The sequence below is a fragment of the Streptopelia decaocto genome (genome assembly GCF_964273445.1).
Source record: "Streptopelia decaocto genome assembly, chromosome: 20".
Classification (NCBI taxonomy): domain Eukaryota; kingdom Metazoa; phylum Chordata; class Aves; order Columbiformes; family Columbidae; genus Streptopelia; species Streptopelia decaocto.
The window spans coordinates 3,647,200-3,669,213 of NC_138675.1; the positions used below are offsets into that span (position 1 = coordinate 3,647,200).

The 22,014-nt window shown below is 48.1% G+C and overlaps 2 protein-coding genes across 5 annotated transcripts; one reads left to right on the forward strand and one right to left on the reverse strand.

The window, feature by feature from the left end:
* Window positions 1-57: 57 nt before the first annotated feature.
* Window positions 58-10,817, forward strand: MTHFR (methylenetetrahydrofolate reductase). 3 transcript variants are annotated; one of them, XM_082069735.1, is made up of 12 exons: window positions 58-194; window positions 2,691-2,942; window positions 4,047-4,285; window positions 4,599-4,709; window positions 4,848-5,041; window positions 5,521-5,771; window positions 6,479-6,613; window positions 6,944-7,124; window positions 7,353-7,535; window positions 8,956-9,057; window positions 9,286-9,405; window positions 9,942-10,817. In XM_082069735.1, the coding sequence occupies exons 2-12, from the start codon at window positions 2,701-2,703 to the stop codon at window positions 10,137-10,139; spliced, it is 1,956 nt and encodes a 651-aa protein (XP_081925861.1). In that variant the 5' UTR covers window positions 58-194; window positions 2,691-2,700; the 3' UTR covers window positions 10,140-10,817. The 3 variants fall into 3 exon arrangements, with proteins under 3 accessions (XP_081925861.1, XP_081925862.1, XP_081925863.1); XM_082069736.1 differs by lacking the exon at window positions 58-194 and adding an exon at window positions 1,025-1,137; XM_082069737.1 differs by lacking the exons at window positions 58-194; window positions 2,691-2,942 and adding an exon at window positions 3,044-3,105.
* Window positions 10,818-11,831: 1,014 nt separating this feature from the next.
* On the reverse strand, window positions 11,832-21,300 carry LOC309448330 (uncharacterized protein C1orf167 homolog). 2 transcript variants are annotated; one of them, XM_082069777.1, is made up of 14 exons: window positions 21,236-21,300; window positions 20,714-20,900; window positions 20,316-20,538; window positions 19,534-19,715; window positions 19,274-19,367; window positions 18,738-18,880; window positions 18,022-18,230; window positions 17,282-17,426; window positions 14,741-15,008; window positions 14,077-14,185; window positions 13,598-13,826; window positions 13,363-13,498; window positions 12,921-13,031; window positions 11,832-12,209 (listed from the first exon to the last, which is right to left on the reverse strand). In XM_082069777.1, the coding sequence occupies exons 1-14, from the start codon at window positions 21,273-21,275 to the stop codon at window positions 12,150-12,152; spliced, it is 2,136 nt and encodes a 711-aa protein (XP_081925903.1). In that variant the 5' UTR covers window positions 21,276-21,300; the 3' UTR covers window positions 11,832-12,149. The 2 variants fall into 2 exon arrangements, with proteins under 2 accessions (XP_081925903.1, XP_081925902.1); XM_082069776.1 differs by having other exon boundaries at window positions 19,274-19,370.
* Window positions 21,301-22,014: the final 714 nt, after the last annotated feature.

Here is a 22,014-nt window from a genome sequence, read left to right on the forward strand (position 1 = left end):
CCGCCCCGGCCCCACCCGCCGCGGCAGCCGCCGCCTGGCCCCGCCCCGCCGGCACGGCCAGGGGAGCTGAGGCCACGGCGCCATGTCGGAAAAGGGAAACCGCGAGGCCCCACGTGACCCGCCGCGCTCCGCCCGCCCTTAAAGCGCCGCGGGCCGGGGCCGCCGCGATGCGCAGCGCTTGACACCGGCGGCAGGTGAGCGGGGCCCGGGGAGGGCGGCCATCCCAGCCCCCGCCGCGATACCGGGACAGGCTGCCGCTGCGCCGCGGCCCGATCTGCCCGCCGGCTGCTCCAGGCCGGGTTCAGCTGAGGTGAAGGAACGATGGCGCTGGAACTCGGTCCCCGCTTGGCCCCGAGCCCGGCGGCGGCGCGGGGACCCCGCGGCGGCAGGGACACCCCCGCGCAGCCTGTCCCCCGGCAGCCCATGGAGGTGTCGGGCTTCCCTGGGCCTTTCCGCGGCCGTGCCGGGCAGCGGGGCCCTTGCCTGCCCCGCTGTCACCCGGTGCCGCGGCCCGGGACGAGTCCTGTGCGGGACATGAGCCGGATTCGATGGTGCTTGTGGGTCCCTTCCAACCCGGGACATTCTATGATTCGAAGTCCCATGTGAAGTGTGTGTCTTTGCAGCCGAGTTTAGCTTGGGTGGGAAAACTAAGCTTAGGAGGATGCAGACCCCACACTACACGTGTGGGTATCAGCTCAGGCCTAGAAGCAGTAAAAATACCGTACAGCTCCAGCAGCGTCACTTAAACACAACAGGCACATGCTCATCAGCATCGATGTGCTGGGCTACAGATCTTTGCTCTGATGGGTGTTTAAGATTGTGTTATTTTGCAGCTGTTTCTGTTGTTTAGAAAATATTTTTTTGCTTTGCAATAACTGCAAGCTTCTGCCAGTACATCTGTGATGCATCTGGTGGGAAGGAAACTGTTCCAAATGCTGCTTGTACACAACATTTAAGTGGGACCTTTCTCCTGTGTTTGTGGTTCCAGGTTGCCAGTAAGGTAAAGACCTTTCCTCAACAGCAAGTCTCATCCTATAGAGACAATGTGAGCCCTTCCCCTGTGATGGGTGTTAAATCTCAAGATGGAAAACTGAGATGCTTTGATTTGCCTGCGGGGCTGTGACACACTTGCTAGAAGTGAGATATTGGGAGTTGCTGGCATGTGATTTTGCACCTCTAGCTTGATAACCAGCATGTGCTTTGGGATAATTCTCCCAGATTAGTGCCATGTGGCTGTCAGGCAAAGTCTTTTGAGAGAGCTTGGTCAGGGCTGCTACTATGCAGCAGTTGCTTCTGCTTGACTTGTTAATAGGTCGGTGCTGCTGATTTTTACCATGACCCAATGTTGTTATACAAGAGTTTTAAGGCTCCCAGTTCCCCTCAGCTACAGAGGGCCTGGCTCTTTTCTCATATCTCCTGCCAGCAGGAGAGGTCTCCAGGTGGTAAAAGTAGACTTTCTCCCAAAGAGTTTTGCTTGATTGGCAACTCAGTGTAAACAGTTAGAAGATGAGTTCAAAGTCTTCTTGGATGACCTGAAGCCACCGAGGTTATGTTAAGGACAATGTGTGCACAGCTCATGCAACCGTTTCCTCCAAAACAGGCTCCAATATTACCTAGTGCTCAGACAGCTTGCTGCTTTCCAGTGACAATTTTAAGTTTTGGCAGGTACATAAGCAAATAATGTGGATCCAAATTTTCTCTAGTTATCTGTAATCACTGCCTAATTTTAAAGGCATAGGGTGAAGCCCTTTTGAGAGCTAAGAGGAGCTAAGAGAGCTAGATCCACTTGTACCACTGACTTTCAGTGCTGTTTTTCGTGAAGCCAAGCAAGCACAGCTGGTTGTGTTGCAAGGCGGGCAGAAGGGGATGGTCTCTGCAGACTCTGTGTCCAAGCAGCCTTAGTGGGTGAGGAAAAGAACAGCAATTCTGGTAAAGACAAGAGCTGAGTGTGTGCTGGGGTTTTGATGCAGGGGACAGTTGTCTGTGGAGATGGTGTCTCTTGTGGAAGAATGCTAACAGTTAGAAATACAACTGTCTGATGGCAGCAAAGACAAAATAAAGGATGATATTTGTGGGGATGGCCTGATCAGAGGGGATTCTTCAGTTTTTTCTCTGACAAAACAACAGTTTGTACATTCTTGTGTACCCGCGCCATTAACACTTGCTCTCCTACCTATGCTGTAAGGGAGTGCTGCCCTTTGGGAACAAACAGAATGGGAACTCTGAAGATGGATACAGTCCAAGAAGCAGCTGCTGTAGAAGAAAAACAATATTTGCTGGCATGTCCAGCCCAAGGCCACCAGATCAAAGAGGCTGTCACCTGATGCACATGAGTATCATGGCTTGCTAAGTTGTACTCAGGGCAAAAGTGATGTTGACCTGACTCAATTTTGAGAGCCAAATTTGGCCCAGTGGGCACAGAAGAGCTGTGTTAAAGTGGCATGAAGCCATCTGCTATGTTATTTTTCTCAGCACTATCTAAAGATACACTTTTTATTGTTTTTTCACCCGATGCCCCACTAGAGCTTACAGCGAGAGCTGGCAAAAGGGACTCCTTGCTGATGATTAATGTTGGGTCTTGGCACAGGCTTCCTTTTCACCATCTGCTGCCCACCCCAGCAGTAACTGCCCCTTGCCGAGATGTATGTCCTGTTTGTACCCACTGTGCTCCTTCTGTTCCCTTCCTCCAGAGAGCTCACCATGGTCAACGAGACCCAGCATACCTGCAGCGCCAGCTCCAGCTCCAAGTCTGATGGTGGCAGCAGCAGCGGGAGCGAGAGCTCCAAGGACAGTTCGCGCTGCTCCACCCCTGTCCTCGACGCTGACCGGCATGAGCGACTGCGGGAGAAGATGCGCCGACGGCTGGACTCTGGAGACAGGTGGTTCTCCTTGGAGTTCTTCCCTCCACGCACAGCCAATGCAGCTGTCAATCTCATCTCCAGGTGAGGGCTGCAGGGTGGGAGAGGGGAGAGATGAAGTGATTTTGGTGGAGGGCTGGGAAATAGCTAATGAGGCAGGCTCTGCCCCATGCTCTGTCTCCCCTTCCAGGTGACGAAGCAGGTAATGGGGCTGTGCTTTCCTGCTGAGGAGGGTAATGGACACCAGGTAACTTGTCTTCCTTGGAGGCCCTGAAGAGTAAAGAGTCACGGTGGGGTTACTGAGGGAGTCAGACTGTTTCCCCTCTCCCGTGCTCTGTGAAGACAGAGCAACCCCACTGTCATGCTTTGGGGCTGAAGCAGAATTCTGGGGGACAAGAAAGCAGAAAAATACCTATTAAAAGCCAAAAATATTACTTGATGGGCAGTGTGCCAAAGTCTCTGGAATAGAGACTCCCACTTGCTTTCAGAATCATCCAACCACTATGGTTTGTGCCTCTGTATTACAGAGGACTGCAGTTTTAGCCTTTGAGATAGATGTCCCCATCTACATATTAAATGAAAGGTGATAGTTCTCAGCAGAGCTAAAGGTTACCATGGAGCCCAGTGGGGAGCCCCAGGAGCCACCATGTACTCACCTGGAGGAGAAGAGGGAGTTTCATCACTCTTTTTGTATCTGCTGTATGCCAGTGCCAGGTTTACTTTAAACAGCAAGTCCAGAGTAGGAGAGAGACAAGTTCGGGGAGCCTTTGTCTCTTCTGCTAGACATACTTGGGAACACAACAGAGATCTGGTCCATCTGTCAATATTTGTGGCCTCTGCAGTGAAAGCTGGGGACAGCGGGCTGCAGCATTAGTCTCCCATCTCAAAAGGAATGGGACTTTGCTGTCTTTCAGAAGACATATCAGTCTAATAGAGCGTGTTTGAAGGAAGTTGCTTCTTAATCCAAGAGACTCTAATCTCTTCCTCATACAGCCTTAAAGGGTGACTTTCCTTATTTACATTGGCCACTTGCTAAACTCATAGTTCAACACTTTTGGTCTCTCCTGCTGCTGCATTCCAAGCTTTCTCTGCCTGTCACTGGCATTCCAGCAGTGAGCAAGATATCGCAGGCAAAGAGAGGAGGGGAGCTGGCTACCTGGTGGGCTGACACAGCTCTGAAATCCACAGGTTTGACCGCATGGCAGCAGGTGGCCCGCTCTTCGTTGACGTGACATGGCACCCTGCCGGGGACCCAGCGTCTGACAAGGAAACCTCTTCCATGATTATCGCCAACACTGCAGTCAACTACTGTGGCCTGGAGACCATCCTGCACATGACATGCTGCAATCAGACCAAGGATGACATCACAGCCAATCTGCAGAAGGCCAAGCGGCTTGGGTTGAAGAACATCATGGCATTGCGTGGAGGTGAATCCTTTCGTCCTGTGACGCGTGGGGCTGAGGCTGTATTGCTATTGTGTTCAATTCCAGGATAAAAATGGAGAAATAAGATTTAGAGGCTCCTTCTGCTGTGGGAATTAAATGTTGAGACTGCATCTCACTCTGTCCCTTTGTTAGCAGCCCCTCCAGCTCAAGGGCAGGCAAAAGCAGTCCATGGGTAAAACTGCAAACTTGAGGGTTTCATCTTTGTCTTCTTCTGATAGCAGGAGATTTTTACAGAACTAGTAGATCTGAGTCCAGCAGACATTTGGAGAGAGCTGTGGATTTGTTCTCTTTTCAGATCCTGTCGGTGAGGAATGGGAGGAAGAAGTAGATGGTTTCAACTATGCTGTTGACCTGGTTAAGCACATTCGCAATGAATTTGATGATTACTTTGACGTCTGTGTGGCAGGTAAACGTCCTTCATTGCAGAGTGTGGGTAAGGTCTGAGACAGGGAAATCAGCTCAGCAGTCCCTGTTTCTACCTGGGCTGTTACACTACAATCAGATGTGACACTTTCTGATTTCTAGTGTTTTTCTCCTTACACAGGCTACCCCAAGGGTCATCCTGAAGCAGAGAGCTACGAGGCAGACCTGAGACACCTGAAGGAAAAAGTCCTTGCTGGGGCAGACTTCATCATTACACAGCTTTTCTTCCGCTCGGAAACCTTTCTCAAGTTCATGAAGGACTGTCAAGCCATTGGCATCACCTGCCCCATTATTCCTGGCATCTTCCCCATACAGGTGAAATCCAGTAATTCTAGTTTGGGAAGGGAATAAGTATCCAGGATATTAGGTGTTTGTGGGTTAGAGCCTGACAGAAGTCTGTAAATATCCTCCATAAAATTTCTGGGAAGTGAGGGTGCAACGAATATGTAGGTGGTTTGCCAAATTAAACTCTTAGGCATGTAATATTAAGCTTAAAAGGTTTTCTATATCCATATGGCAAAAAAGGGATATAAAGGACAGTGGCCTATGAGTCCTGAGGTGTCAGTCATCACTGTCAGCATCCTAGGGCTCAGGCAACGAGTAAAGAAATGGGAAGAAATCACCTAAAGTGACACAGCCAGGACTGCTCTATCATCCTAGAGGTGGGGCCTAGGAATAGAATCCAGGAGCCCCAGTTCTAAATCACCTGCCACAAAACTGAGAACAAGTACCTGTGTTACTGGGATGTCAGGAAAGGGCCTTGGAAAAATGAAAATCCCTGCATCCTCATCCAGGGTTACCACTCCCTGCGCCAGCTGGTGAAGCTCTCCAAGCTGGAAGTGCCTCAAGAAATCAAAGATGTGATTGAACCCATCAAGGACAATGATGCCGCTATCCGGAACTACGGGGTGGAGCTGGCGGTGTCCATGTGCCGGGAGTTGTTGGATAGCGGCATGGTGCACGGGCTCCATTTTTACACCCTCAATCGGGAAGTGGCTACTACCGAAGTCCTTAAGCGCCTGGGCATGTGGAATGAGGACCCCAGGTGAGCAGAATATGCTGGACTTTCACATACATTCATTCCATCTACTGAAGGCTCAAGCAATGCATGGAATTGCACCTCTCCTCTGCTGCTTTTTTTCTTTTTTAGCACCTTTCTGCAGGTCTCTAACAAAAGCTGGGAGGAATGGAGGGGACAGCTGAAGGAGGAATTAGTTTTAGTCAAGTGGCTTTAAAGTAGCCTATTCTGTAACTTTAAAAACCTAAACTCTTATAGCTGCCACTTGGAAGAAGCATGTTTTCTGAGGTCTGTCACAACCCTCTTACAGGCTAGGTGCTACGTGAGCTCCTGCTGTGGATGTCTAGGGTTCCCTGCAGCTGATAAAGGGAATGTGGACTTCTGAGTCCACAGGCTTCAGCAGAGACAAGAGGAAGCAAAGGAAAATGGATAGCTGGTTTTGATTCTCATCAACAGCTTCACACAGTCCTTTTCCTTTACTTCATTCAATTTCAGGTGTCAATCCTGTACTTAACCATTTAATAGACACCTCCTGAGCATCCTGTGAGGGAACTGAATGGGAAAAGATTTTCCATGAAGGAAGAAGTGTTTTCTGTCCTACTTCTTGATGAATAGAATTTCTCTCAGCCCGTTACTTGCTCTCACCAGAGGCAAAGTTCTCCAGGGGAAGGGCTTCCAGCCTCTAATGGAAAGTGAGCAGAGGAACTGTGCTAACGTCTGCTCCTCCCATGCAGGCGGCCTCTGCCCTGGGCAGTCAGCGCTCACCCCAAGAGAAGAGTTGAAGACGTTCGGCCAATTTTCTGGGCCTCTAGGCCAAAGAGTTACATCTATCGGACTCAAGAATGGGACGATTTCCCCAACGGCCGATGGTAAGCTCTCAGCCTGCAACGGCAGTGAGGCAGAGGTGTGGTATGAAAACCTGCTCCACAGTTGGTCTGTTATTAGTGGGCATCCTGGGCACACTTTGAGCTTGACAGAACAGGTGGCTTCTTAACAAAGTGGCCCCCAGTTGCTTGGATGAGATAAGATGAGGAGAATGGCATTGATAAGATGATGAGAATGGCACCAAGATATTGAAGCCTTTGGTCTCTGGGTGGATTCTGTTGGATACTTCTCTTCCTAGGTGGCTGTCTTCCTGCATCACCAAATCAGCTTATCTTTCCAGTGGCCTGTTAACCCTTTATCTGGTCCCCTTACAGGGGTAACTCCTCCTCTCCAGCCTTTGGGGAACTGAAGGACTACTACCTTTTCTACCTGAAGAGCAAGTCTCCTCGGGAGGAGCTCCTGAAGATGTGGGGAGAAGAGCTGACTGGTGAGGAGAGTGTCTTTGAGGTGTTCACGTGTTACATCACCGGAGAACCCAACAAGAATGGCCACAAGGTAAGTGATGGCCCAGGAAGGGATGGTCAGTGTGACATAGACAATAGTGTATATTTCCTCTTGCTCCTGGTACCACATTGTTCTTCTAAACAAGAATTGGAACTTCCCTATCCAAAAGGACTCGCTGAGATAGTGGCTGAAGGGAATCCAACAGCTGGAGTTCAACATCCAGATGATAAACAAAGGGTTGTTACATCCATGGTGAGACATCTTTTCTTCTCACGGTAGGTTACATGTATGCCTTGGAATGATGACCCTCTTGCTACTGAAACCAACCTTCTGAAGGAGCAGCTGGAGAAGGTTAACAGACGAGGAATCCTGACCATCAACTCCCAGCCAAACATCAATGGCAAACCATCCACAGACCCCATAGTAGGCTGGGGGCCCAGTGGGGGTTATGTTTTCCAAAAGGTACTGCAGTGCTCTGAGTTATGACCCCGTTTGGTCTCTCTTGGGAAGGGAGGCCCTAGGCTTTCAGCCAGATAATCCTTCTGTGGGCTCCTTATCTTAATACCTTGTTGCTGAGATAAGGCAAAGCTCCTTTGGTTTCTTAAGAAACAGACTACATCACCTCTGTGGCTCATTTCGTAGCTGTTTTCTCCCACCTCAAAACATCTATTGAACATCTATAGAGTTTCTTGGTTTTGTTCTCAGCAAGTAATTATTATTAACTTCTTTCTAGAGCAGGGCTATAAAGTTTTAGGTACACACACACACCTGCCCACTGCATCTGATCCCATTCACTGCAGGAGCACAAGTGTTTTTCATGAAGTGGGAATCAGTGAGGTAGTATCTCTACCACCCAGCTTCTCACAGTAATAACTGGGCATTTTAAAATCCCCCTTTCTGTCCTTCTCTAAGGCAGAGCTCTCCACCAATTGCCCCCACCCCAATGCATGACTGCTGTGCTGTCCAAACAGCTGCCAGGATCCTTCTCTGGCCTGCAAGCAGCTTTACCTGCCCTGCCTGCCTCCTGCTGTCCTGCATTTTTCAGGCCCTAGAGCCTCGCCACTAATGGCTGTGATAGGAATCTCCCATCAAGGTAAATGCCAAGCAAGTGGCTCATACAAGGAAACAAAGCAGCCTTGTTCAAAAGGGATCCAAACCGCTAAAGCCATGAGACCAGCAGATGGCAAATGCAGTTATGTTTTCAAAGGAAAAAAAATCCCCCGAGGTGAGGGGAAATCCATCATCTCACACAATAGCCAGGAAAGGGGAGGAGGGGAACCGGTTGTTGGGAGCAGCCAAGCACAGAGCAGCAGTAGATGGAGCAAGTACAGAATTAGGCTGTATAAGCACACGGGGAGAATGGTGAACAAAAGATGAGGCCGGGGAATGGTGGGGTGCTTGGGGGAGCCCAGCTGACACCCCCGATTTCTGCGCTCACCAGACTGGGCTGCCTTGGCAGGACACTGTTGTTCACAGGGTGCTGCGTAGGACAGAGGTCAAACTCGGGCCTCTTCCAAGCACTCTGATCTGTCTGGCACAGACTCTCCCAGGCACAGCACTTGTGGTTATGCTGGCTGGAGCTTATTCCAGCCGGTCTGCTTACTGGGGTGCAAAATGGGAAGCATGGAGCTTTCCTGAGCTGGCTGCTCCTGGGCTGTTACCTCTGCTCTTTGGATTTTTAGCTTTGGGGTGTTTGTTTTGTTTTGTTTTTTCCTCTTCCCCCAGCTCTCTTACTAACTTGCTCTGCCCTTTGCTCAAGCCCGCTCTGTTGTATGTCCATTCCCAGAAATGTACAAGTCAGGCTGTCCTCTTGGTTGCCTGTATTTGTCCCAGCCCTCCCATGAGTTCAGGCTCTTATTCTCTTCCCCATCCTTCCCTGTAGGCATACCTAGAGTTCTTCACCTCCAGTGAGATCGTCACGGCGCTGCTCAAAGTGCTGAAGAAGTATGAGCTGCGAGTGAACTACCACATTGTCAATGTCAAGGTAGGCTCTTTACAGGACCTTGGGAGGGCCTTTCACCTTAGGAGAGAGGCAAATATTAAAGATTCAGATATTGCTGTGAACCAAGTGTGACAAAGTGATGAAGGGAAGGGAAAGTGAAGCAAGTCAGCTGTGTGACCTCTTAACAAGGAGAAGGTAAATGCAGTTGTTGCAACTCACTCAATCCCTCCTCTGGCCGTTCCTTCACAAAAATTTTTCTTCCTTTGGCAGGGCCAGAATATCACCAATGCTCCAGATCTGCAACCCAATGCTGTCACCTGGGGCATCTTCCCAGGCAGAGAGATCATCCAGCCCACTGTGGTGGATCCTGTAAGCTTCCTTTCCTGGAAGGTGAGTCCTCCTCCTGCTGGATACATTGCTCTGATATCCTGGAAGTTCAGGTGTCTGGTTTGTTTCTAGACTGTGACACTTCTTGCAGTTGAGGACTGTTGGGATATTAGTTTGCAGAGGTCCAGATGCTTCTCCTCCTGCTCCCTCAGTATAAGGAGAACTTTGTGCTGACAAGAGCTCTTCACAGACACCAGGTGCCCAGTAACCAGGCTTGGGAGCTGCCACTGTCACTGTGCTGGTCCCCAGAGCTCTGGGCAGCAGCTCTCCCTCCCCTCTTACACGCACTGGGGCAGTATTGAGCCGTTTTACTGCAAATGCGTCTCCTTTCAGCTCTGAACAGTTGTGTTCAGGACACGTCCCCCTGACTGGAAAGCAGGAGGCTCCGCTCAGTTCTAGCCGTTTTTACCGAGAACAAACAGGCCCCAGGCTGGCTAGGCATGTGTGACACTGGTTGTCCTAAATGAGGTATAATGAAAATGCAGCTTTCTAACATGTGCATTATACCACTACAAGCACTTTTTTTTTCTCCTTGTCAGGATGAGGCCTTTGCACTGTGGATCGAGCAATGGGCCAAGCTCTATGAAGAGGAGTCACCCTCTCGCATGATCATCCAGTACATCCATGACAACTACTACTTGGTCAACCTGGTGGACAATGACTTCCCACTTGAAAACTGCCTCTGGCAGGTTGTGGATGATACTTTTGAGCTGTTGAACTCTCCAACTCAGAAGTGAAAATTCCTCTTCTCATCCCTTGTTTCCTCCTTCCGTCCACTGACCGCAGGGAGAGAGAAAAATCAGCTTCTGTGCTGATGTTTGGACCACATACTCCTAAACCTAGTGACCAGGCTAGCTCTTTGATCCGTCCATACTACCTGTTCTTCTGTCCCCAACACAAAGGCTCCCTGGTGCCTTCTCACTGAAAAATAGCCAGAACTACCTGAATCTCTGAGCTGGGGCTCTAGACTGAGCTTGAAGGCCAGCTCTTCAGGATGAAGAGGGGCTGATCATGGCTCTGTTGGTTATAGTAACAGTAGAACTCTTATGCATCAACGTGATAAAGCTCAGTGGGATTCTGGTACCTTTCTCATGCCAGAAATGCTGCCTTGGGGACAGAAACACTCCTGTCAGCAGTGCCTATGCAAGGAGACTATTTAAACAGTTTCCAATGCTGAAAACTGCTCAAGTTGCTTTTACATTGCACTCCTAAGATCCGTTTCTTCATAACTGATCATATCAGGCTCTTTTTACACTCACTCCAGAAGAAGGTTCAAATTTTCTCCCTAACTTTTCTCTTTTTATATATCTCCTGTTTTCTTTTTAATGAGAATATATGAATTTAACTTCTGGATGAGATGGAGTAGTAATCACACTATTTCTTAGATTAAATACAATAAAATACGTCAATATGAATATCTTTTGTATTAGGCCCTGCTTTTGTAAGTAGCAAAGACTCATGTTTGCAAACTAATCAGCCTGGCACAAGGGAAAGTTAAAGAAAACCTATTGTTTATGGGGAGTTCTGCATTCACTTTGACCACATGCCCCAAGTACAGTATGGACAAAGCTCCATGGTAGAGCAAAGAAAGCTTAAATCCTAGAATTTACCAAAAGCAACTAGATAACAACCTTTGGTTCAGTTCTGAAAGGTCACAGGAATTGAAGTGGTCCTTTTCCAGTGCCTGCAGAAAAAGAGAGCCTGTCTTTCCTGACCTAATGCCTCTTAACAGCCTCAGGCCCCCCAGCATAGAAATAAGGGGTTGGGGGAGCGATGGAGGCTGCTTTGTGTACTTAACGATCCTGCAAAGCTACCACAGGCTAAGAAAACAAGACCTTGGGGCAGTTCCCAGTGGGATTTTGAGATCCCTGCCATGCTGTGAGCATCTCTTTCAAACAAGCACCGAAGAAAAGCCTTTTCCAGATTCTTCAGACCCTCTCATTACAGCTGTCTGAGACTGCACTCGTATATCCAGGGTAATTACAGGGCATCAATCACTGAAGTAAGTAATGGGAAGGTTGGGGGTCAGACACGCCTGTCTTGCCTCAGCAAAGCTTTTGGTGCTCAGCTGTTCCCAGCAGGTTCCTCCATCCCTGGCCCATTCAGCACAGAAAGGAACCAGCAGGAAGCAGTCAAGAGGTTGGCCACCCACTGAAAGGCTTAATGAAGAGCTGATGGACCCAGACAGGGGGAGGAGGTGTGAGCCACGTGGGAATCCCCCCCAGGGGAAAAGACACATCTAAAAATAAAGACCTGTGTTAGCACCTACCCAGGACAGTCCAGACTTTCAAATCAACGGGATGTAGTATTTGCTCAGGCATACTCCTGATATCTTTATGGCTGATGCATTGTATTTACTTACTCCCTCCATGATGCTAAACTCCTGTCCAGGAAAAAAACACTTGAGTAAAAGGGAGAGCCTATAAGGTGTTTTTTTGACCTTTAATCTGAAGTCCAGCAAAATCAGGGTCCAGAGGAGAAGGAAATGCAACCCTACAACAAAAGGGAATAACTTCTCAAATTTGTGCCTGTAGGGAGGTAGGATATCAGTCCTTTAAAGAGGACCTTTCACTAGGTACCATCTCTTCCCAGTTGTCCTTTGGCTCTCCTGTGCCAGAAGCACTGCTTTTATCACGTGAGCAGAGCCTTTGCTTTCCTGATTGCTCAGGACCAGCTCTTTGTTGTGACAGCAGCTGTATCCTCCACGTGTCCAAAATGAGCAGCAGCTGCAGGCAGGCCCCCACCATTCAGCAGCAGCCTTTGTCCTTGAGCTGGAATGCTGTGAGCTGGCGCCACCTTCCAAAGGCCTTAAATAATAAAGTGGACAAATCAAATACTCAGGTTACCCTTGAGGGGCTGCAGCCACCCGCACAGTACCCACAAACAAAGCTTTTCCTCTGGCAATGGCTCTGCCAACTGCTTCACCACTCACTCAGAGCCCCTCCCTGTCTCTTCTATGTTCCTGTGGCCAGTAAGTGCAGGATATAAACCAATGTCAGAAAAGTAAAACTAATGTCCTCTCTGCCCTCTGATTTCAATACTTGCTCTCATTTCCTTAAAGGAGGACCTAATCCTGCACAGATCTCTGGGATGCAGGCAGCAGTGAACTGGTTATTTGAGCTCTAAGGCTTTGTCTGCTCACTCAAATTTATAGCAATTTGCCTGCCCGTGGGCGCAAGTCAGCACAGCCCTCCTGCACCAGTGTGGAGCTGGTTTCTTCCCTGAGTGGACTCTTGAGAGGCAGGGGATTAGTGGATTAACATCTCTGATAACAGTGGAGAAGGGGGCACACACGTCAGGGGAATTGACTGCTGACACAAAGCTTTGAAAAACACCGAAAGATGAACCCATATAAAGCTGGAAGCTATTTCCCTTTGTTATGGGCAAGTCCCATGCTTTGATGTATTCAACTTCTCCCTAAGCAAGAGCTTTGCGCATGGAGAGGGAAACAGTTGTCCCTTTGGAGTGCTTTTTGGTCCACTGAGGTCCACAGAATTAAAGCAGTCATAAATGCTTACCTGAGACAGTAGGCTCCTGGCTTCCTCCTCCAAAAAATTCTGCACCACGCAGCTTTGCAAATGTTGTCGTCTCCACACTCTCCAGGCCTTTTCCATCAGCCGCTGCCGGTCCTGCCAGGAAAAGGGGCAGTGCACAGATTAGTTGGGCTCTACCTCACTTCCCTCTAGTCCCACCTTGCTTCCAGTTGCTTTCCTAGATGCCCCTTAAATGATTTTGCCCTGGTAACAAACAAAGCTGACTACGAACAAAGCTCTGGCTGAAATACTGTCTCCTGCAAATATTGTGGCTAATTACGTCAGAGTACGGTGGGGAAAGGACAGTGCCCCATCAGTGCTCCAGCACAGCTCCTCGGTGACTGTGGATGCAATCACTACACATCTTGCCCCAAGGGCAGGTCCAAACACAGGCTTGCCCAGTAACACTCAGTTAACACCAACTCACCAACGCCTGAGCCAGCATCACCACCCTGCTGGCTTCTTTCCACTGATGCCATCCCCTTGCCAGACAGCGCAGTCTCCTGTCACGCTGGCACCGGCAAAGTATTGCCGTGTGATGCCACCATCTCAGGTACTTCTTCCTATACGTAAGCGGAGAAAATAAACTTTAGCAGCCCAACAGCCCTACAAGACATTCCCTGATGGCAGCAACAAGAGTAAGCCCAGGGTTTTCCACTTACCCAAGCCACGTCTCATTCCACTCCTCCAAGTCCACTTCTGCTTTGTTCTCCTGGATCCTTGTGTGTGCAGGAGAGGGTCCTACCACACCAGATCTCTCTACCAGGTGAGGGGGCAGCAGCCTTTCAGCTCTGCTTTGATTTCTGTAAATCACCAGCCAGCGGCGAATGGCACTGGGAAAAAGCCCAGGGGCAGCTGATGCTGAACCCTTTTCTCTGCCACTTCTGCTTTCTAGGAAAGAAAAGAGGAATCACACAGGAACTAACCTCAGAGCTGGAGAGGGAGAGACTAGAGCTGCCATCAACACTTATTCCTTTGGCTCCTGAACACAGAAGCAACCCACAGTCAGTGTTCGACTGCCATGAGCACCTACTCCACAGAGGAATCTCAGTCACCTGGCTGGCAAACACCGCTCCCCTTCCCTCCTCACTCACACTCCCCACATGGCCCCATGAAAGGAAGAGAGAAGGCATCTTCTTACGCATGGACCAAGACAGAGACATCTTCCTGCTCTTCCTGGCACCAATCAGGGTACTGCACTGCCGTGAGCACTGGGAAAAGGCAGCTGCTTTTGTCCAGTAGTTGCAGGCCTGCGAACAGAAATAACACAGCTGCAGCCAAGATGAAACACAATGCACAAACTAGCCTTAGAAATACATTTCTGTTCATATCCCTGCAGGTAGTTTAATGTGCTAGCCCCCAGGCTGGAAACTGCACAGATGAGATCCCAGCAGGACTGACTCAGCCCCTCCAAATCAATCGACCTCTTTGTGGTTTGCTAGCTGTGAGCCTTTTGAAAAAAGCTGCGACTCTGACAGCTCGCTCTGCTCTGCAGGGACAGTGATTATCTCATCTCATCTTTGAGCAGAGAGGAAGGAGCGCTCTCATCTCTCTGGTCAAAATGTCCCCATTCCTTATTGCTGTGCTCCAGATGGTTGCTGCAATCAGTGCCAGATTATGGTGATGAAGTTGCGTGCACAGTCTGTAAAGAATTTCAAGTCAGGGGCTAAGCAGCCACAAGTCAAACCAGGTTTTTATATCAGCCTTGTCACTATATCTCAGTGCCTAGTGACCCAACTGGGGTCTTCACAAGAGAATAGGCAGTTAAAAATAACTGTCTCATAGGGACCTTCATCTTTTCTTACCTGTTTTATGGTGGCCACAGATCCCAGGCGCAGGGCTTGCTGTCCTCTCGAGGCCAACCGCCAACGGTGACAGGCTTTACCCTGGGAGGGTTCCTGCACCTTGTGCTTTTTCTCTCCCAGGACCCGCTGTTCAGCTCTCAAGAATTTTACCCTCCACTCAGTAAAGCTCACAACTAGGAGACGGTGTTCTCTGACCCTTTTAAAATAAGAAAGGGCTTCGTGCTGCCTCAGTCTACAAGCAGTGACCTGGGCCCAGGTGACCAGGCACCTGAAAAACAATATAAGCACAGAAAAGCAGCAGATGACTGAAGTCTTATTTCCATGTCAGCACCAAACAGGCTATAGACCAAATTCTACCTTCTCACATGTAGTGTCACATGTAAGTGGCCAAAATAAAAAAAAGGGCATTCAAGGAGAAAAAAAGTCTGTTCCTATTATTCCATCTGCAATCAACATTTATATATCTTTATCTGTGTTACTTATTTTTCCAGTGCTTTGTCCTTGTGAGGTGTAAATTCAGACTCCTCCCTACAGTTTCTTTCTGCTAAAATCTTCCCCTTGTTTTACTTCAGGTTCCCAGCACTGTTACCTCTTAACTCCTCAAAGCCCAGGAGTGTGTCTGATTCCTGCCAGCCTATTTACCATTTCCTTCTCTTCACAGGCCTCCACAAACTGAATGCAAAGCTCAATTATGTTTCTCCTTCACCTACAAAACAAATGATTTTCCTACGCTGCCCTGCCACCACACAAAAAAATAAAGGAATCGAATGAGTCCATCCTTGATCTTTCTCTGTGCCAGCGGCTGACCTTTAGGATGATGCCTGAGGAAGGTTTTTTTCTTATGGGATGAGAATAAAACTGCTAAAATCTCCTTTGGCACGGAACCCAGCAGACTGCTCACTGTGGAGCCAGGCTGGATTTGAGACACCAGCTTGTTGTCAAGATTCAGATTTTTTTTTCTTGGTTGCCACAAACCAAGGGCCCGTGTACATGGGATGTACAACTAGAATAATACAATATCTTTATGGAGACAATTTTATTTAAAAAAAAAATCAGCATCTACAAGAGTTACTATTAACAGCACTGTACATCTGCACCCACAATAATCTCTCTGTGTCGTGCGCGCTGATGCACAGGAGGCCAGTCTTCCTCTGCCACCCCAGAAGCCAATCTGCTTTTAACTCCTGCCTTGTCCTTTTGGTTCCCTGTTCCACTCGGACTTTCATTATGCAAATCACCCCACAGCACCATAGGGCAGAGGTGTAAATACCCTCTGCCTGGCAGGCTCCTCTGAAGATCAAGAGAATCTATTGCAGGTTATCCTACCATGAAAAATGCCCCCCTCAGAAGAGACAGGGCTCAGCCTGTACCATATCCAGGTGAGGAATTAGAAGCGCTCTCTCATCAAAGGAGAACTCAGAAGCAAGATTAATGGTGGAGAGACGCTCTACAGGAAGGAGCAACATTAAGGACTTCTCTGAAACACATTCGCACTAGGGTGCCACCACACATTGATTTGCAGAAGAAAATGCAATTGGGTGGGGTGAGCGCAGAGCCCAAGCATCACAGCCGCTGAGGTTTTACTGGGTTTTTAGTTGCTCTTTCCTCTGCAGATCTTTGTCTCAGCCTGAACCCGCAATTCAGAAGGAAATCTGCTAGGGCCAAACCTGCACTTCTCACACCTTAAATGAATCCTTGGCACAAAGCATCTTATTCATTCTTACCCTCCTGAATTATCTCGAACCCACCTGAACAATTCCCAGATCAGTACAGCTGGACACTTTGCTGTGTTTCATGCAGACAGCAGGCTTACGTCACACAAACCACAAACGAATTTCAAAGAGAAAACTACTGAACAACAGCTAAGAAACAACAGAAGTTGTTAATGATTGCCAGCAGACACATTGCTCTTCAGATTAAATTCTTGTGTTTTCAGGATCTGCACCGTAATGCAAGGCTGCAAAACATACTACAGCTTCACCTATATTGTGTAACTAACACCGAGATGAATTGAATATCATGGTTCTCCCTTCACAGGCTTTACAGAATATTGCTTTTCTGCAGGAATATATTGAACTCCATTTTTAATTTAAAAATCAACATGCTGTGCCCAGAATCTAAAAGATTTGGGTTTGTAAACATCAGATCTCTGGAAGACCTCTGCTCTAATATTCCTTTTGGCAAATACTGAATAATTCCAGTGGAAACCAGGCTTTCAGGTTTTTAAACTACAAAAAATTGTTTGCATCTCCCTTGCTTAGTTTACAAACACCATGCTGCATAACTAAGACTGAACAGAAGTTCTGAAAAAAACCAGAAGCTTTGAATGAAAAGAACGAGATGGCAAGTGTGAGGCTACGTGTGACAGAGCCCTTAGCGTAAGAGCATCCCCAGGCAGGCACTCCTAGGGAAGCTCCACTTACACACATCATCTGTACTTTCAAACCCAAACTCTGGTCTGAATGCACTGGATTCTCTGCTACATAAATTGCTCTTCACTCAAAGACTCCCTCAGAAATACTTTGAGGGCAGGAAACAAACCTGTGCAGCAGAAGACGTTTCCAGAATAAAGCAGCATATTTCTGCTTCCTTGTTTGGCAATACCACGTTTGCAGGACCAGCCTCTTCTTCTCCTGGCAGCTGTGCTGAGCCCATTGCTGCTGCAGCTCCCTCAGAGCACGATTCCCTGTGAGCAAACACAAGAGCTTGCTGAGCTGAACCCAACGAGTTTTTCTTCCCATCACAGAGTCCAGACAAGAGCAGAGAATACATCTGCTGCAAATACCAAATGAGACCAGACTTTCTAAGATTTCCTGTCCTCTCTTTAGCAGCTGAAGAGACTCTTCAATTCACCTTGCTTTCTGTCTGCAAGGCAGCCCTTCCTTCTTTTTTTTTTCCCATCCTTCCCCAAGGATGGGATCACAGATCACTTCCACTCTCATCTGCAAGGCAGTTTTCCATCAAAAATTGGGAGTGTTCCTTCCCCAGCACAGTGTAAGTATCACAGTATCACAGTATCACAGTATGTTTGGGATTGGAAGGGACCTCAAAAGATCATCTAGTCCAATCCCCCTGCTGGAGCAGGAACACCTAGGTGTGGTCGCAGGAACTTAGCACACATCCTGTTTGTAATCACAAGTGATGCAGGCACCCACTGACCCCTGGACTAGTATGTGCCATTCCAGAGGAGCAGTGCACAGACCTACAACCAGAAGCAGGACTTTCTCCATCCCAACCATTCCCACAGCATCCCTGTCCTGCTGGAAGATGGGGTAACTCACTCTGCCAGCAGGAATGCCAGCGCCACAGAGCGTCAGCAGTGATCTGCTGAATGTGACGCCTGAATCTCCGGTCAGCTTCCACCTTCTGAGCCAGTCTCTTCCTCCACAGGCTGAAAGTCATCTGGCAGCAGTGAACTCGATGTTCCAGGGCTGCTGCTGCTTTTCGGTTCTTATTTTCCACAACCCAGTGGTGCCAGCTGAAAAAGGCTCTGAGAAAGACAAAGGTCGTTGGACCAACTGTAGGAACAATTCACACAGATTCACACTCTTGTAACTGAAACTTTAAGAACAAATACATGAAGGAGTTTAGGAAATACATGTGACCGGTTAATGTTCTTTCTCCATTAGTCAGGGAAAATGATGGACAAGGCAAGTTGTTGGGAGTAAGGGTTCTGTCCTGGCTCTGCCAAGCCTGTGCTCTTCAACTTCCAAATGAGCAGAGAGCCAGGCCAGTTCAGTGGACAGGAATTTACCGCGGCTTGTTACCAGAAGTGCTGGTCTTGCTCTAATTTATGAGGCATCCCATCAAACTGGAAAATGGTTGTGTTCACATATAATAATTTTGAAGCGGGGAAAAAAACAAAATAGGCTGCAAAACTCCCACTGAAGACAGAAAAAGATAGCTAGAGGAATAATTTTAATTTTATTTTTTTAAGCAGGTGTAGATCTCTCTAAACATACAGTTTTTAAAAGCTTCTGGAAAGCACAATACCTACCGAGACAGCTGAAGAAGCCTGCAGAACTGCTCAGCCTTTACAAGTTGCTGAGTTCGAGCTGACCAGACAATGAAGTATCTCTGCAGGCAGCATTTCTCCGTTTGATGCCAGGAACTCTTCACCTCCTTGTCAGAACTGCAGTCCTGTAATCCAGACAAAAAAAAGGGCCTTGAACTGCCACCGTAACACAGTCACTCCACATAGCTCAACCCTTCCTCCTTGCTGCTGTGAGTTCTGTGATTGCCTAACTCCCTGTTGCTAACCCAAACACACCACACGAACCCCAGACATGAGCGTCTAACACATCGCTTTTAAATCCTTCATACATGGGCAATTTCCAACTCAGCTGGCAAACGGTAGGGAAGAGTTACGCTGAGAAATACCTCAATCTCCCAAACCTTCTGTCTGAGAGAGAAGAGAGAACAAAGCATGAACAGCAGTGAGACCTTCCATATGCTGATTGGCTCTTCACTAAATTGGGCCATGCAGAAAACACTTGTACATTTACATGCATCACATCACTTTTCAGCCCTTACCTCTTCCCATGTAGAGTAACTGGTGAGATGCTGGACATTGTTGTCTGGACTTTGTAGTGCCAAAGACTGGAACTGACGTGCCACAAACCAATTTCTTCTGCAAGACAAAAGTGTCAGGGGAAAAGGGAAAGAAGAGGATAAACTATGTGGAAGGGTGCTGCGAGATTACATGAGGGACTAGCCAGAAGGAAGCAATTCAGCCAGACCAAACAAGCGGCTGTGCTGCTACCAGCATCCCAAGGAACCAGTGTCCAACTCACCCAGATCCAGCACTCTGTGGAGGAAAGGATGCCTGCAAGTACAGCTCCCCACCCGGCTCAGCTGGCAGCTCTGCGCTCTGGTGTAAGTCCAGGAAAGAACCGTGATATGGCACGTGTGCGACATCCTCAGCAGTCAGGACAGAGGAGCAGCTCTGCTGGCTGCTGTCACTAAAACTGTATTCCTGCAGGTATGGAGGGAAGAACATGCTGTGAGGTAAGTGTCCTGGAAATGGAATCACTCAGCTAACAGTTCCAACCATGCCAGTTACTCCTCTTTTTGGCAAGGACTCAGGGAAATCCAGGATATATCCAAAGGAGCTGCAGGCTAGCAAGCAACAACTCTGGAGTGCACACACATATGTGACAGCAAAGTTATTTTTATACTAATCTGGGAATGGTTAACCCCAAAACCACCAGTAATCAGACACAGCAAACCATCACTGAGACAGTGCACATGCCCATTTCCCCTTTTCTCCGTGATGAGGCTCTTTGTACCTCATCCCTTCCACCCTGCAGCCACAAACAGGTGCAAGTGCACAGAAGAACCTCAGTAGCTCAGCACCTCTCCATATCACTAAATAATGAACCAGGAAGGGCACAGAGAGAAGTGACTTTACACTTTCTGATTACACTTAAACTCCCTAGAGGCTCAGTGCTCTAGAGGCCTAAATACTAAGCGCAGTTTGCTGATGACAGAATCATGTTGAAGCAGAAATTTTCCCCTGAAAAACCCCAGCAATTCAATACCTATGGGCAGTCTGGATGAATCAAGACCTCCTCACCTTTTCCAAAGAGCTCTGAGAGGCCAGAGTAGCTGGAGCACTGCTGTCAAAGCCAGAAGATGTTGAGAGGTCCTCAGAAGACAGCATGGCAAGAGGTTCTTCATAGACAGTCCTGGGAGAATGCTTAGGACTTTGTTCAACTGTCTTCAGCATGAGACACTTTTGGTGCCACAATTTCAGAGCTTTTCTGAGTCTACACTGCTCCAAAGCCTGAGAGAAGGAACTGAGACAGAAGACATCGAGATGGCAAAGTGACTAGAAAGGGATACCAGAGGGGGACACTAGTACAGACATGATGGACAGTAGCTGGAGAAAGGGGATCTTTCAGAAGGATCACAAAGACAAGAGGACAGTATTAATGAGGGCAGGGCTCCAGTAACTGACTGTTTTTCACTCACTCAGCTCTGTGGTGATCGCACAGCCTTGCTTTCCACAGCAGATATACTCTCTGGAGCTTCACCTTTTGGCAGAAGTCATCAAGAGAGCAGTCTGTTTTCTCAGGAAACCGTCTCTTTACTGGCCACAAGGGCTGATCTTCATGCCTCTTTGTTGCAGTCTTGTCAGCTACAGAGCTTGTAACTGGTCCTTAACCAGTTACAGAGAATAACAAGAGACAATATTTATCAGGAGTCATTCCTAAGAAACTCGGCCCAGCTCAGACAGCCCTCACATTGCTTCTGTTCAGCAAAGTTTAAGACTTTCTGCTAGGTTTATGAAGGACAGCAACAAATCTCTCTGTAGCTTTGCTGACACGTCCAGAGTAACGAGTCCTCTAACCACTCTGGTTTGTTAATATTCTGTATCATCTGAGCCTCTCTGTTATCAGGCTGTTTTCAGCTGGTTTTCACCATACAGGAAGAAGAGGAAGGAGCCTAAACACCTCCAAATCTTAGATTCTCCACAGGCCCCCAACTGCTCACCATAATGCTGCCTCCATTGTAGGAGGAAGAAGTTCACCATTGCCTGCTTATCACCATCTCTGACCTGCAGCATCTGAACCCACCGCTGGAAACATTTCCTCAGTGATCCTGCTCTGAGATGGGACAGGTTGCACCTGTAAAGCACCTTCTGCTCAACAGATTCCTTCCATGCACTGAAGCACCTGAGAAAACCAAAGGAAAATAAAACCACATAGAAAGCCATGTGAAGAGTGTACAAGCTTATGTCACCTACCAAGTCTAGGTTTAGTTCCAGAAAGAAAGAAGCTGTTCACTTCTGAGATTTATTCATTTATTTAATTAAAGAGCCATTGTCCTGCTTAGAGCATAGCAGCACAGTGGGTGCTTGCAGGTTTGGTCTTTCGGGATGTCTAAGGTCAGGACCAAAAAGCTTTGGCAGTGCATGGGGGCACAGCAGTTCCTTTTCACGTTTCTATCTCTACTTTCATTTTAATTAACTCCTAAACCAAAAGAGTAGATAGCTTTAAGATGGAACAACACATCACTGCTGTCTGGGTTGGCTCTGTCATTCCTTGGACTTCCACAGTGAACAGACATTTCACATGACAAACAGACTTCATCAGCTTACCGAGAGACCAAGCTTCTTTGGATCACACTTGTCAGTGCTAAAATCTGTCCCACCTCCAAGCATCGCGAACGCCACAATGAGAAAACGTTTTGTAGCTGCTTCTTTTCCAGCAGAGCACGGGCTTCTAAAAGCCTGGCTTCCTCTTTGCTCAGCAGCTCCTTCTGCAGGCGCC